The sequence below is a fragment of the Cricetulus griseus genome, chromosome 2, assembly GCF_003668045.3.
Source record: "Cricetulus griseus strain 17A/GY chromosome 2, alternate assembly CriGri-PICRH-1.0, whole genome shotgun sequence".
NCBI lineage: Eukaryota > Metazoa > Chordata > Mammalia > Rodentia > Cricetidae > Cricetulus > Cricetulus griseus.
The window spans coordinates 109,221,407-109,237,391 of NC_048595.1; the positions used below are offsets into that span (position 1 = coordinate 109,221,407).

General features: G+C 43.9%; 2 protein-coding genes across 2 annotated transcripts in view; one reads left to right on the forward strand and one right to left on the reverse strand.

Moving 5' to 3' along the window:
• Ankrd6 (ankyrin repeat domain 6) overlaps positions 1–10,481 on the forward strand; it is a 59,981-nt gene extending 49,500 nt beyond the window's left edge. Inside the window, exons 13-15 of the mRNA XM_027403422.2 lie at positions 3,570–3,683; positions 5,273–5,399; positions 7,480–10,481. Coding sequence (XP_027259223.1) covers positions 3,570–3,683; positions 5,273–5,399; positions 7,480–8,030 — 792 coding nt within the window. The 3' untranslated portion in view covers positions 8,031–10,481. The remainder of the gene's footprint in view (positions 1–3,569; positions 3,684–5,272; positions 5,400–7,479) is intronic.
• A 1,623-nt stretch (positions 10,482–12,104) lies between these two features.
• Positions 12,105–15,212, reverse strand: Lyrm2 (LYR motif containing 2). Its single transcript, XM_027403423.2, has 3 exons — positions 15,129–15,212; positions 14,693–14,833; positions 12,105–14,350 (listed from the first exon to the last, which is right to left on the reverse strand). Exons 1-3 carry the CDS (start codon positions 15,171–15,173, stop codon positions 14,270–14,272), a joined length of 267 nt encoding a protein of 88 aa, XP_027259224.1. The 5' UTR covers positions 15,174–15,212; the 3' UTR covers positions 12,105–14,269.
• Between the last annotated feature and the right edge of the window lie 773 nt (positions 15,213–15,985).

Consider the following 15,985-nt stretch of genomic DNA (forward strand, 5'->3'; position numbering starts at 1 on the left):
GGAAGCATGGGCCCCACATCCAGCTTCAGTTCTTAGTTTGCTGCTTTGGGTCCCTCTTACTGCCTCACCAGTCCCTCACCTCACACTGGGGGAGACTGAGTTGCCATGTGACCTTCTAGTAGCTCACAGTGTGCCCACTAGGGATAAGCCCAAAATTCATCACATCCAAGACAATCAACAGTAATTGCACAATATCCTGCCCATGTTCAGACTTTCTCAGTTGCTCCTAAGTATTTTATTTCGTTGTTTTCACAGGTTACTTATTTGTTTAATCTTTTGAGACAAAGTCTCAAGTAGCCCAGGCTGTCCTCAAACTTATTACATGGCTGGGATGATTGGTGCCTGCTGCCATGCCCGGATGTTTAACCTTGGTATAGGGCCCTTTGGACATCTGACTGTTGGGCTCTGCAGTCTCTGAGCGGCTCCCAGTCCCTTCCAGCTTGCTGGCTCTTTGGAGCATCCATGCTGCTTTTCTTACATGGCCTGCTGCCTCCTGGATTTGTTCCTAGTTTCTTCAAAGTTGTTTTTCCATCCCTGCACTTCTGCCAACAGAAAGGTCTGGGACAGTTCACAGCTCTGAGAGTGTGGTCCCTACGCAGCAGCAGCAGAGGCTGGCAAGGTGAACTCTTGGGCCTATTCCAAATTTGCTGAGTTGAATTTAATCACCATGACTGGAATTCTGAGTGGGGCCCACAAGCCTGTGAAGAGCAAGACCTCCAAGTGCTGCAGCTAGAGTTACTTAGGTTCCAATAAATACTTCTGCAAGCATACATCATGGTTAGTAGTGTAAACTCTAGACTGCCCTCTACATGGTGGCACTTAATGCCAGGGTACTTTAGGGTTACTGATGCTAAGTTGGGAGCTTGTTTTCTTCCACGATGAAAGTACACTTTTCTTGTCATTAATAGGAAATGTGCAATGAGTAAGATTTTTCATTAAGGTACACTTTAAGTGAACATATAGAATAATATGTTTTGGAGAAAGCCCTTCCCGTTAAAGAAGTGTGATTCCTAGCACCATTCCCTAGTGCTCACTTCCTCATCTTTGCAGGGTTGTTTTTTGTTTTTTTGTTGTTGTTATTTGTTGTTGTTGTTGTTGTTTTCCCCAGTGCCCAGAAGGGCCATCCTGGAGGCTTTCTTTTCCATGCTGCAGTGTGCTTCACAGTGCAGCACTGTGCCTGTGTGGGAGGATGATATTGCGCATGTATGTCACCAGCACTTTCCCGTGTCTTTATCTGCATAATATTTGCCTATTAATACAACATAATTTACTTAACCACTTATTATTAGACTTTTCTCCTACTCTTTTTATTTGAATTCTTTAATTACTACTCATATTTACATATCCATATCCCCATTCCCTCTCCCTCCCATCCTCCCATGTTCCCCACTAACCCCCCCAACCCATCCCCCAACTCCTCCCCAGGGATAGTGAGGCCCTCCACAGGGGACCTTCAAAGTCTGTCATATCATTCGGGGGAGGATCTAGGCCCTCCTTGCCGTATCTGGGCTGCAATAGTATCCCTCCATAGGGAATGGGCCCCCAAGGTCCATTTTGCTCTAGGGTTAAAGACTGGCTCCACTGTTAGAGGTCCTATAGACTGTCTTGGCCTCCTAGCTGGCACCCACATTCAGAGGGCCTGGTTCGGTCCAATGCTGGTTCCCCAACTTTATGACTAGGGTTTCCATGCTCTCAGTAGGTCAGGTCAACTGTTTCTGCAGGTTTCTCTAACACTGTCTTGGCTCCTTTGCTCATCCCTCCTCCCTCTCCAACACTGGATTCCAGGAGTATGGTTCAGTGCTTAGCTGTGGGTGCCTGTCTCTGCTTCGAACAGCAACTGGATAAAGGCTCTCAAGGCGGCAGGCAGAGAGCCTCTCCTACTCTTACAAATAATTTTAAGATAAAAGTTTATAAAAGTTATTTGTTGGCCATTTCTCAGACTTTAAAATGATTTTACATTTAATTGTGTGTGTGTTTGTGTGTGTGTGGGGGGGGGAGTTTATTCTCTCCTCCCGTGTGAATCCCAGGGATTGAATTCAAGTTCTCAGTCTTGTTGGCAGATGTCTTTACCTACTGAGTCATCTTGCTGGCCCAGTCTCAGACTTGGTTAGTGTTTAGGATATTTTGGTCTGATGTTAATGCTCAAGGCTTTTGATGAATGCTGGCAGGTTACCTCATAGAAAGGTTGTGCCAATTTACATTCCACCAGTATTTGAGTTTCTGTCTCCAATTTTGCCATCATTTAATATTTTATTTTTTCAAGTTTGTGTTAAATAGGCATTCTATTGTTTTATTTCTTTGTTTATAGTGAAGCTGAAATCTCTCTCTCTCTCTCTCTCTCTCTCTCTCTCTCTCTCTCTCTCTCTGTGTGTGTGTGTGTGTGTATGTGTGTGTGTGTGTGTGTGTGTGTGTGTGTGTGTTTCTGGTGAAGCTGAATTAACTGACATTCTCTCTCTTCCTCTTTCAGATAGTATCTCACTGTGTAACCTTGGTTGGCCTAGAACTTGCTATATAGACCAGGATGGCCTGGAACTCACAGAGCCCCCTGCCTCTGCCTCTAGAATGCTGGGATAAAGGGTGTACCCCCATACCCACTGAGGTTGTACATTTTTATGATTTACTTGCCTTTTGCATTTTGTGGAAAGAGTATTTGAAAACTCTCTAGGTCATGATGTATCAGACAGTCTGTACCCCCTAAGGACTGTGCCAGATGAAAACTAAATCCTTAGGACGTAACAGGACGTGAGCCCAGCAATGTAAGTCAGGTGCCTGGGCCAATGCTGTCACTTTTAAAGAAGCCCTGCACACCTCACCTCTTGGATGTGGACATCTCTGTAGCAGAAGACAGGGAGGAGCACCCTGGTAAATAAGTAAGCAGCTCCCAGAAAAACATGGGAACCCAAGAGACACAGAGAGGAGGCTTACCCACCCTTCTGGAACTCGTAGAGCCTCGCTGTGGAAGTCCATGTGTGTCACCAGTACAGGATGGCTCCCCAGTGAGACCTTGTGACTGGCTCCTTCTGACACTAGCTTTGTTCTCTTTTTTGGACCTTGTCAGATCAATGAGCTTGGTCTAGCATAGGAGTTAGGGCCCTACAGGAAATGTTACAAGGTCCCAGAAAGATCTTTGACTAAATGATAGCAGTCAATTGGTCTCCTAAGCAGTCTTTGAAATAGTTTCTATTCCGTTTCCATGCATGTTTTGATTGCCTTTAGTGAAGCATTGGGAAACCCATTCTCTGGGGGTTTTCCATAATTGTTCCTAATGTTAGCTTTGGCATTTATGTTCTAGGGCCTACCAGAATCCCTGCCTCCATTTGCTTATGTTGTATATTTTTGTGAACTCGTGGTCTATTAAGCCCTTAAGACTTATGATGAGAAAAAGGGACAACAGTGACTTTATAGGAAATATGTGCAGGAATTCTGAAAAGCTAGAATTTCATACTGTGAAACTAGAAAGGAAGGAGGAGTTGAAGTCAGTTGCCTATTTTGTGGACTCTCCTTGTGAGTGGAAGCCAGAGTTCATTCTTCGATCATTTCAGTATGTGCCCTGTCTCCTTGAACCCTAGATGTGTGTTTTGGACAAACTGATGGTAGAAAGACTGTCGGCAGAGAGAACAGAATGCCTGAATCGCCTGCAACAGCATGCAGCTACTGAGAAGCAGGACGGGGAGAAACGGCAGGTAAGAATCAGCCAGTCCTTCGCTGCTGATTCATTGCATGTCTACCAAGCTGGTCCTCATCTAGCAATGCAAACTGAGAGGCTGAGAGTGCAAAGACCATTTGCATTCCATAGCCTGTTGTTTCTGTAGCCCCAGTAAAGTTAGTAGCAGAGAGCATATGGTCCTGTTTGAGCCTGTTGCTCAGTCTGCTGGTGGAAAGTGGAGACGGTGTGCTGGAAAGGCATCTGTTTTGTGATTTGGCCGTTCATCAGTTTCCTCTTCTGGATACTGCTTTTCCAGGACAGCAGAAACAGGATGAGTACCTGGAAGTTTGGGAGAGCAGCCAAAAACCCCTGGCTTGGAAGGTTTGCTGGGCGTTTAGGCATTTGAGTTCTAGGTGACTCACAACCTTGGTTTGGTGGCAGGTATGGTCTGTGGGAGGAGGGATAATCCCTCCCCTTTAGAAGTGCCACTTGTAACCTCAAGTGTCGTAATTTAAAAGTTCGTTCTTGGGAACTAGAGAGTTGGCTTAGTGCTTAAGTATGCTCTGCTCTCCAGGGGACCCAGCACCTACACTGGATTGGTTGCTCATAACTGCCTGTAATTCCAGCTCCAGGTACTTCACACTCTTCTCCCCTCCAGGGGTATATGCACACATGAGACATACACTCTCTCACACACACACAGACATTTTTATCAAGGGGTGTGGACAGAGAAAGAGCGAAGATGTGCACGCCAAGGCACTTCCTTAGGACAACTTGAGGAACTCAGTTCTCTTTCCTTCTCTCTACCATGTGAGTTCTGGGGGTTGAACTGGGGTTTTCAGACTTGGCAGCAAGCATTTTCACCACTGAGCTTATCTTACCAGCCCATAAAATAAATCTTTTAGAATAAAAAAATTTAAATATGACTTTATTTATGGGGTGTGTGTGTGTGTTTGTGTGTGTGTGTGTGTGTGTGTGTGTGTGTGTGTGTGTGTGTGTTTTCTGCATGTATGTCTGTGCCATGTGGGTGCCTTGTGCCCTAGGACTGGAGTTAAAGTCTATAAACTGGTTGTGAATGGATATGTGGGTGCTGGGAATAGAAGTTAGGTCCTTTGGAAGAGCAATCTGCTCTTAACCACTGAGCTGTTTCTCCAGCCCCGCCCCACCCCCAGAAATTCATCCCCTGTCCCACACAGGGTTTTTCTGTGTAGCTTTGGAGCCTGTCCTGGAACTTGCTTTGTAGATCACACTGGCCTTGAACTCACAGAGATCCACCTGCCTCTTCCTCCCCAGTCCTGGGATTATAGGTATGTGCTACCACCACCCAGCCCAGTTCATTCTCTCTCTTTTTTTTCCATTTTTTATTTAAATTAGAAACAAGATTGTTTTACATGTCAATCCCAGTTCCTTCTCCCTCCCCTCCTCTCCTGCCCCCCACTAACACCCTACCTATCCCATCCCCTTTCTGTTCCCAAGGGAGAGTGAGGCCTTCGGGGGGGGGGGTCTTCAGAGTCTGTCATAGCCTTTAGGACAGGGCCTACGCCCTCCCCCCAGAAGTTCATTCTTGATGCTTTTATTCATACGTCTTATTAAATTCAATCTCTTGTGTATTATTTGTTATTTTAGATGTCCTTGGTGGACGAATTAAAAGCCTGGTGTATGTTGAAGATCCAGAATCTAGAGCTGAGGCTTTCTGGAGAGTCTCGGACCTGTAGAGCTAAATCCACACCATCTCCATGTGACTCCTCTCCAGGTGACCCACGCATAGAGAACATCTGGCAGACAGACCCACCCTTGTTCTTCCTGATCTGAACACTGTCCATATGCCACAGCTTCAGCAAACACAGTGAGGTCCAAATGTTAGGAAGCATGACGTATCCAGATACGTGAGAGTGAGGAATAAAATAAGGGATATTGACAGGTGACTATGACCAAAAGCAGCCTGGGGAGGGGAGAGTTTATTTGGCTTCAACATCCCAGGTCATACTCCATCACTGAGTAAAGTCAGGATAGGAACTTAAAGCATGAACCCGGGGACAAGAACTGAGATAGAGACCATGAAGAAAGTGTTTACTGGCTTGCTCTTTATAGCTAGCTTTCTTATATACCCCAGGACCACCTGCCCAGGGGTAACAGTACCACAGTGGACCAGTCTCTCACACATCAACCATTAGTGAAGAGAATGCACTCACAGGCTTGCCTATAGGAAATCTGATGGAGGCATTTTCTCAACTGAAAGCCCTCTTCCCAGATGACCCTAGTTTATGGGAAATTGACAAAGCCAACAGCACAGTGGGGGCCAGTGGATCCTGAAGATAAAGGGTGATAAAGGACCAACTTTCTTCTGGGTTAGGCCTTTCCTCTCTCTGCTCCTACTCAAGTGGCCGTTTGCCTTTACCTAACCCTGCAAAGCTCTTTAAAGCAGCAGCCTGTACCCAGATCTTACCCCGGTGGTGAGACACGCTTTAAATGAAAACTGGCATGCTTCATTGTACAAAATGATGGTTTCATTATATTTCCACACACATGCATCATCCCAAATGCCCCCTGGTAGGTACCTCCACTTCTGCTAATTCATTTCCTCTTCCCAAACAGCCCCTCTTCCATGTTATAGCTTTTAAAAGTCTAGATTCAGTCTGGCAGTGGTGGCACACGCCTTTAATCCCAGAACTCAGGAGGCAGAGGCAGGTGGATCTCTGTGAGTTCAAGGCCAGTTTGGTCTATATAGCGAGTTCCAAGACAATCAGCTATATAAAGTGAAACCTTGTTTCAGAAGAAAAATTTTTAAGTAAAAAAGTAAGTTCTAGATTCTGAATATAAGGAAAAAAATGTACCATCTGTCCTTTTAGTCTGAGTTAATTCTTACCACAATAATCTCAGGTTCTATCCATTTCCTACAAATGATATATTTTTCCTTTATGGTGGAATCAAACACCACTGTGTGTATAAACCATATTTTATTTATGTACATGATAATTCTAAAGACATTAGAGCTTGGTAACAAGGTTCTACTGGGGAACTTTGATAGATCAAGTGCTTACTATGCCCTATCTATCTACATGGCTTTATCTTTGTACCAACATGTTGAGAAACACCCTGAGCCAACTTTTCATGCTAGGACTAGCTAGAGAACGTTCGGCTGTAGTGACAGGAGCATGGGCCGAGTGGATCGGGACTGCAGCATCCCTTCCTCTCGATGACGCTGTGACCCTAAAACCACTCCAAAAAAATAAAATGAGTTGTCAGTGGGTGTGGTGTGGTAACACATGCCTTTAATCTCAGCATTTAGGAGGCAGAGGCAGGTGGATTGCTATGAGTTCATAGTGAGTTCTTGTCTCAAACAAGCAAAGAAAAAGTCCATAAAAGAAATTGGTACATAGGCTTATGAAGAGTGTGGGTGTATTCCTCCTCATAGATCAGCACTCTTTCTGTGTTGAGACACTTTGTAAAGTTTTGTCATCCTTAGGCATTAGAATTAGGACCCAGAGACTTCTAGGGCAAACAAGACAGGCCAAGGAAAGGCCAGAAATCTATCCTATATGCTATTATTGTGGCCAACACAGAATTCAAGAAAGCCCTGATGAACTAAGATGAGAATGCTGGAGATAAAGTGGGAGGGAGGGAGGAAGAGAGAGGGGGAGAGAGGGAGAAGAAGGTGAAAGAAAGCTCAGAGAAGTGGGTGAGCAGTCCCCAGAAAGGCAGAGCAGAGGGTGGGTAGGTGGTGCCTGGGAAGGCTGAGGTTCTGAGGACTCCAGGACTCTCAAGTGAATGAGTCCCCAGTTCTGTGTCTAAATGTGGACATGCTCTGACATTTGTTTCTCCTTTGAAAACAGCTGTAGATCAACCAGTGGCAGCTGAGGGACCAGTGGCAGCTTCCAACAGCTCCTCTCAAGTTGTAAGGCCCAAGGACAAGGTGCTCAGTGCCACTGCTGCCCAGAGACAGCAGGAGGAGCTGCCTCCCTCTGACTGCACAGGCTCCCGGTCAAGGAAGGTCAAGGCCCCAGCAGCCTCCTGTCCCTTGAATGGGGCTCCCAAGTGTGATCAGCAGATGGCATCCTGTGTCAACAGAGGCACTCAAACCAAAAAGTCTGGGAGAAGTGGGCAGACCAAACATCGAGGCCAGCAGCCAGCAGCCAGCAGCCCCTGTGGGCAGCAACCATCAGCAGCAGGCGGTGATGTTCGAGATGCCTCACAAGCCCTGGAGCTAACCCAGTATTTTTTTGAGGCCGTTTCCACCCACATGGAAAAATGGTATGAACGGAAAATCGAAGAAGCACGAAGCCAAGCCAGTCAGAAAGCCCAGCAAGACGAGGCCACACTGAAGGAGCACATCAGAAGTCTGGAAGAGGAGCTTGCCAAGCTGCGGACAAAAGTGCAGAAGTAAAACCCAGACCCTGAGGTGAAGCAATGGGATTCCTGACTTGGTGACAGCAAAGTAACTGTGTCCCAGGAGCTGGTTATCATGCTCAAGGTGAAATTGATTTTTAAAAAGTCACTAATCTGTTGTGAAAACATACTTCTGTGCCCTCAAGTTACAAGGACTTCACTAGTTACAGTGAATCCTGGGAAGCTTGAGGAGTTGCAGGTCTCACTCCTAATTCTAAACCTCAGGCTAGGTTCATAAAAAGCAAGCCACACCAAGAAGAGAAGGTGTGTGCCTAAGTCTATGATTCAGTGATATGAAATATGTCAGAAGCAAAGATTACTTTCTGGGAATTCTACAAGTAGTCATTCATGTCCACATCAACACACCTGCTGTGCCTAGACAGTCCTAGCAAAGCCAGGAATGGGATGCAGCTGTGCCTTGATGGTCCTAGCAGAGCCGGGACTCAGAAGCAGCTGTGCCTAGACAGTTCAAGCAGAACCAGGACTGAGAGGCAGGAAGCATTCATTTTCCCTTGTAACTCTCAGAAAGCTCATCTTTTCACTGGGTGAAACTCAGATTTTGAGAGGAAATACATTTTAATGATCTTAGTGTCCAGTATGTCTTAAAATAATTTTAAAGGTCATGTAAATAAAGAGTAATTGCTGACTGGAAATGTTTGTCAAATGAGAAAAGTTTAAACCATTGGCTAGTTACCATGTTTTTAGTCAAAATGACTGAACAGATTACTGGAAAAACAGTCACGAAACAACTTCAGCCACTTACCTTAGACTATCTTTCTGAATTCAAGACTTTTGTTCTGTATTTTGTAAATAAGGCGATTTCACGAAAGTTTAATTTTGAACTGACTTTTCTCACTGAAGGACATCAAGGTAAATAATTGACTAACTCAACATCAGAAGGCTTTTACTTGTTTACTGAATAAAATCTACCCAGTGGAGGTGATGAAGATATCTTGGTTGAGACCTTGGATTTCTCTTGTAATCCTTTGGATCATGGGTTATATCAGTCTCCACATATGCACAGAAAATTCAGTTCTATTTCTCTATTCCTAAAAACCTAATAATAACTACTATCCATGAATTGTGACTAAAATGCTGTTCATTGAACCAAAGAGAAGTGATGATCTTTCAGGGATAGTATGCGTTTAGCCCTTTGTCAAGTCAAGTTTTTGTTTTTCCTTATAGTGACAATCCATAGATATAGACATTCCTGAAAAAGTAACAGGGTAGATATTTAGAATACAGAATCCAGTGAGTCATTATTTCGTGTGACTGACTTGTCTATCTTCAGCATCTTGGGAGGTGCAACCCTTTCCCAGGCTCCTTCACTGGGTCCTGTCTTCAGCTCACTTGCCTGAGCCCTGCTGTGACACTACCCAAAACAAGATGTCACTCACTTCTGTAGTTTCATTCTTTATTATACATCAAATTCTTGGGAACTGTCTAATACTAAGTAAGAGATGAATCCTGAGCTCAGTGAGTTATGCTCCAAGCCAGAGTTATTTTCACTGTTAGAATACTTATTACCTCACGATATCCTTGTTGAGAAATGCAGAGATCAACGGTAATTGAACATCAAGTCTAGACCACAGAGTATCTTGGTGGTAGTACTTTGATGATATACCTCCTACTCATCAGAAGCAGGCAGCTTATCACTGTGAATTGGATATTTTTGTGGAGTCATTAAGCATAAAAACCAGGCTATTGAATAAGGTCAGTCAGCCCTTTACTCACAGGGTTGACTTCCTAAGTTTGTTTGTTGTTGGGGGTTGATTGTGTACCCTAGACTGGACCCTTGACCTCACGATCTTCTGTCACGGCCTCCCGAATTCTGGGATTAAAGGAGTGAACCCCATGGCCAAACATGTTTTGTTTATAACACCAATGTTATGTTTGTTGCAGTTGTCCCTTAGCATCATGAAGCACTGCAGATCCGGCGTGTATTTTCCCCTTGTGCAATGTGCTAAAACAAGACAACATCCCAGCTGTACTTTTGACAGATGTTTCAAACCAAGGCCTAAAAATCGTCAACAGCTGTGAAAAATGTTATCAAACAGTCAAATTGTACATTATTAATGGCCTTTTTAAAAACGAGTAATTGTTAGCACGTCCATTATACTGTATACTAAATAACTGTGATGGGTGAATGTGTCAGTCCTAGCATCACTTTTGATTTGGGGAGTCCAAAACAGGTTTTTCATCTGTAGATGAAAACTTTTTTTTTTTTTTCTGGAAAAAGGCATGTTGTCTAATGTTTTTACCTTGAACTTGTATTTCCTGTAAACATTAAACATTGTTTTCAGTTCTGTTGGTACTCCTAATTTATAGTCATTTTTCTGCTGACTGCACTCAAGAATTCCTTTAAGAGCCAGTACTCAGCCACTTTACTTATTTAGAGCAAATGCGTCTAGTTTAAAGTCTACATCAGATGTCTTGTGGGTGCAATCTGTGTCTGTGGGAAACCCTTTAATGTTAATGCAAGCATATTAACTCCACAAGGTATAAGACATGGCAGCACCTTTTAAGAAATACAAGGATAAGATGATTTTCAGTAAACACAAATAATAATCAAAAGGCTTATTTTAATTGTGTGTGTGTGTGAGAGGGGAGGGGGAGGGGGAGGGAGAGAGGAGTGCAGGTGCCTGCTTGACATTGGATCCCCTGAAGCTGGAGTAACAAACAGTCCTGAGCTGCCCCATGTGGATGCTGGGACCTGAACTCTGGTCCTCTTCAAGAGTAATATGTGGTGCTAAAAAGATAACTCAGCCGTTAAGAGCAGAGGTCCTGAGTTCAATTCCCAGCAACCACATGGTGGCTCACAACCATTTATAATGAGATCTGATGCATTCTTCTGGCTTGCAGGCATACGTGCAGGCAGAACACTGTATATATAAATAACTTTTTTTAAAATAAAATTAATATGTCCTTAACTGTTAAACCATCTCTCCAGCTCCCTAAAAATCTAAATTTAATGTGAATATAATTCTTTAAAATCCTGTAATTTCTGGTTTGTTAAAATTTTTTTTTTTTAAATCTCTTTGTGCCTGATTCTATATAATCCTTTTCTTTTTCTAAGGCAGGTTTGGGCTGCTTCAGTTTGAAAAGTCCTTTTCCTTAGCTATTCTTGTCTGAGTCTCCCAGGAGTACTGCTGGTGTAATTAATGTTCAAGCTTCTGCTTCCCTCAGTTATCAGCAGCAAACTGTTTGGGCATATCCACAGAAAGGCTGTGTCATGAATTTGAAATGTTTCAAATTTGAATTTGAAAACCAAACAACCAAAGGCTTCTGACCCAGGTTCAATTCCCAGCACCCACAGGATCACATGACAGCTCACAACTGTCTACAACTCCTGCACCTAGGAATCCCACCCTCACACACAGACATAGCATGCAGGCAAAACATAAATCATAAAAAAAAAAAAAAGGCCAAACAAGACTTGGTCTATAAGCCAGAGAGGTTAATCAAAGCACCTGAGTGAGCAAAGTAGACTGACTCTCAGAGATGAAGAGAAAGCTGGGTGTGGCTAACTTTTCCCTTTGAAAACAATCCCATCCTAAGTGTTTTACCTGCTTTAAAAATAACTGTTCAGGGTGCAGGAGCACACACCTGGCATTTGGCAGAGGTAGGAGGATCTCTGAGTTCATGGCCAGCCAGAGGTACAAAAAAGAACCTCAGCTTGCTTTAGGATTCTTGACAACTGTAAGTGCTATGTGCTTTGAGAGCCTTGAACTCACAGAGATCTGCCTGCCTCTGCCTCTGAGTGCTGGGATTAAAGGCGTGCGCCACCAACGCCCGGCCTGTATGTGCTTTTAAAAGACCACCATTACTATCCACATCTCATCACTGTTTAGCTCCAAGATTTTAGACCTACCCAGAGTTTATATTTGAATTTGAATGTCAACCAGACCACACAGGGAACTATTTAAAATCCTCTCTCTTCAAGACTGCTCATAGAAAGTATAGTGGCTCACACCTACAATCTGCGACACTTGCAAGGTGGAGGAGGAAGGATTAGGGCAGGAGACCTGATTTCAAAATAAAAAACACTAATTGTCCACAAATGCTTGTCAGGTATTTTTGCATATGCTGTATATTTGAAAAACAAACAAAATTGGCTTATGAAAGCAGTCTGAATTAGATCACTCTCATGCAGAGCATGCATGGGACCCTAAGGCTCCAGGAGGTGGTGCTGTGTTCGGGTGGCAACATAGCTCTTTCTGCACCATCTTTCCAGGCATCCAGTACAGGACACTAGTCAGGTTCCCCGTCTGGCATCTGTGTTCTGTTGATGGACATGGGTTTCTGCTTACGCAATCATTTCAGAATCTTCAGATTTCCACTTTCACATATTTCGCTAAATTGTGTATAATTTTATCCTGATGTCAACTCTGTGATGTATTTTTCTTTCCTCAATTTTTGAAGGAGAGCACAATGTACCAAGGTTCTTTCTTGATGATTCAGTGTCCACAAGGATATTAGGCTTGGGAGATAAGAATTGCCCAGTCTTCCCTCCTCTTTTTGGTGTTTCAATGTTCTCATCTCTTTTATTTCCAACAAAGCTCCAGATGCTCTGTGAGGTCTTAGTTCTATGGTCATGAAACTGTAACACACCTGAAGAAAGTAACTTCACAACTCTGAAGGGCAAAAAAGGTTTTCCAGGTCCTAGAAGAGTGGTTCTCAGCCTTGCTAATGCTGTGACCCTTTAACACAGTTCCTCATGTTGTGGTGATCCCACCCATAGTTATTTTGTTACTGCATAACTGTAATTTTGCTACTGTTGTAAACTATAATATAAGTATCTGGTATGTGACCCCTGTGCACCATGTCATTCAGGTTCAGAACCATTGTTCTAGAATATCTCCTAGAGTTAGTATACTGTCAGTCCTGTATCCGGGTTGTTTTTGGGGTTTGGGTTTTTGTTTGAGATAGAGAGGTGACAACATACCATACTCTTACAGTCTAAAGATGGCACAGTAAAATCCACACATATTCTACATCTTGTCATTAAACTGTTTATTGAAAAAGGCACAAAGCTCTCCTGTGTCTAACCAAAAACATCTGGTCTCCTCTGGACTGTAAACCTTACTTACCTTCAAAGCATGAGAACTGCAGAGCTGACTCTAACTGATATAAAATTTGGACATTGTGTTTATATGTAAACATTTTCATTAGAATGTTTCCTTTGACAAATGGAGAAATCTACTCTTGTGAATTACACCTCATACCCCAGTTTTATACTAAGGCTGTCTGTGAACTTAATCACATTCTCTCACTCAAATGGACATCAGTATATCCTTAAAATGTTCAGAGTTGTAAAGCCATTAGACTGTTATTCTCCACATCTCTCCAAGCAGCACTATCTGTTCACTGGGAACACTGTCCTCCTATCCCTGGTCCTAAGGCAGTACCCACGGCAAGTAGAGGCAGGGACTCTTTTATACTCGGCTCCTCTAACTTAACAACGCTATCAAGGTCACCATGGGGAGCAGGGAACAGTTCTGCACTCATTGCAAAATAATATTTTATTGTAGAACACACTACATTTTTATATACCCAAGTATCAGTTAATGGATATTCTGAATCCAGTATCTGGTTATCATGAAGAACACTGAATTCATTTAGTCGTGGTGGTGCACACCTTTAATCTGAGCACTCAGGAGGCAGAGGCAGGTGGATCTCTAGGTTTGAGGCCAGCCTGGTCTACAAAGAGAAAAGCTGTTTCAAAAACAAAAAAACCAAAAACAAAAATTGGTGAATCCTGTATACACTTTTTATAGGCATGCTTCAGTTCTCTTGGTTAAAGCTAAGACTTGCTGAAGTATGAGGTAACAGTCACCTTTTATTTATTTTTAATTACATTCTCTCTTTTTTAGGTGCCACAGTGCCTGTGTGGAGGTCAGAAGACAACTTTCTGGAGTGGTTTCCTCCCACCATGTGGGTCCCAGGGGTCAAACTCAGGTTCTTAGCAGCAAGAGCCTTAACCTTGGAGCCATCTCACCAACCCCATCTTGTTACTTTTTCAAGAACTAATGGTCTGTTTTCCAAAATGTGGAAGCTGGTATTTTACCTTCACCTGAGCAATGTTCCAAGCTCCCGTCCGTCACCTTAGTTCACTATTTAATTGCAGCCACTGTAGAGGAAATGTTAATGCCTTGATTTGCATTCTTGATTAGCATGATCATCTTTTCTTGTGCCACTGAGGATTTGTGGCAGTGGCTTTCAGCCTGTGTCTTTCCATTAAGATTTTGCTAACGCAAGTGTCCTTTCTAGTTCCTTTAGCTGCATACTGCCTTGAGTAATCATCATTCGTATTGTATCCTGTAGAGGAAAGAGGAATCCAGTCATTGTTTTACCAGGTTAACCATGGCACAGTTCTATTATTTTATCTGCTGCATCCAAGAACCAACTTGGCTGGTTACAGCTGTGGACTTACCATGCCCAAGGCTCTACATACAATCCTTACACAAAAGAACCCCCAACAAGAAACCAACAATGGGTAGCGCAAGCCAGACACTGGCGCTGCACAACAAACTTAAAATGCCAGGGGGGAATTTCAGCAGTGATCAAAACTAACCACCTTAGTGGCATATTCCAAGACGTACGCTAAACACAACAGGCCAAAGGAGCCGCGGCGCGGCCTCAGTATGGTCTTGCTCTCACCTCTTCTGTGGCATTTTTGTTTCTTTTGAATTCTTCCCTGGCCCAGTCCTGAAGGTACTTCCGGTCAGAATCGCTTGGAACTTGCCTAATGGCTCGCAAAATCTTTCTGTAGAGGAGGAGAACTTGTTGCCTTCTCATGAACTGCTCAGGGAAAGAGAAACGCAAATTACAAATAAATACCCGCCGGCTCCACCCCAGCAAACAAACTGTAACCAAAAATGTTCCTTTGGTCCCCAAACAGAACAAGGCGAGCGGTTTGCTTGGGTCATGCGCACCTATCACCCCCGCCCTCGGCAGGCTGAGGCTGCAAGCCGAGGCCCGCGGTGGCTGTGGTGAGACATGGCTCAGGCGACAATCACACACGAGCGGAGCCACCACCGCAGCCCCTGCTCCAGGCAGGCACCGGGGCCCTGCGGGGCTGGAGAACTGCGGGTACCTGCTTCAGTGTCAGCACCGTGGGAGGCAAGCGGGAGGACGCCATGAGGCCTACGGCGGCAGCCGCCTGGTGCGCAAGAGCGGAAGTAGAGCCTGGGGAATGACAGGAACACGGAAGCGGAAGTAGGAGGCAAGCGAGCCCAGTCGCTAGGAGACAGACGCCCTAATTTTGCTGTTTCTGCTGGGTCTTACCCACCACGAATGCCAGAAGGAAATTGTCACCTAGGATCTTAAGCGGTTTACCGAAAGGGAGAAATCGTGCGCTTTTTGAGCACCCTTGATGTGTATAACTGAAGAGACCGACATTTAAACTAGTAATTTCAACTTGCATGCTGCAAGCGTTTTTTTTTTTTTTTTCTTCTTTTTTTACTCTGAGCGTTATCCTCCAGCAGGTAGTCACCAGGATCGTTGCAGCTCAGTGAACTTTCCCTACTCATGGGGCCTCTGGCCTTTTTGTTCTGTCCTCCTCCACACCACACACCTCATAGAGTATCATATGTAGCTGTTCAAAACAGCCCCAGATGCATATACCTCTAATTTTCAGTGTTTTCTTCACAGGCATTATGAGTGAAGCTTAGCCCTGTGTGCTTTTTCAGATTTTCTCTATTGTGGCAGCTTTAGGATCAAGCTAGAAACAGGGTTGGTGGCAAGCACCTTTAGTGTCTGAACCATATCAAGGGCTCTTGGATAAGTTCTTTATACACACAGCTTTACCTCTACATTGACTTGTTTGTTTCCTTTGAGACGTCACAGTTTCATCTTCTTAGAGCTGTTGTAAAATTGTATTATATTGATGGGGTTTCTTTAAATATATTTACTCCATCTAAAAGTTATTTTTATTTATGGCATAATATTGGT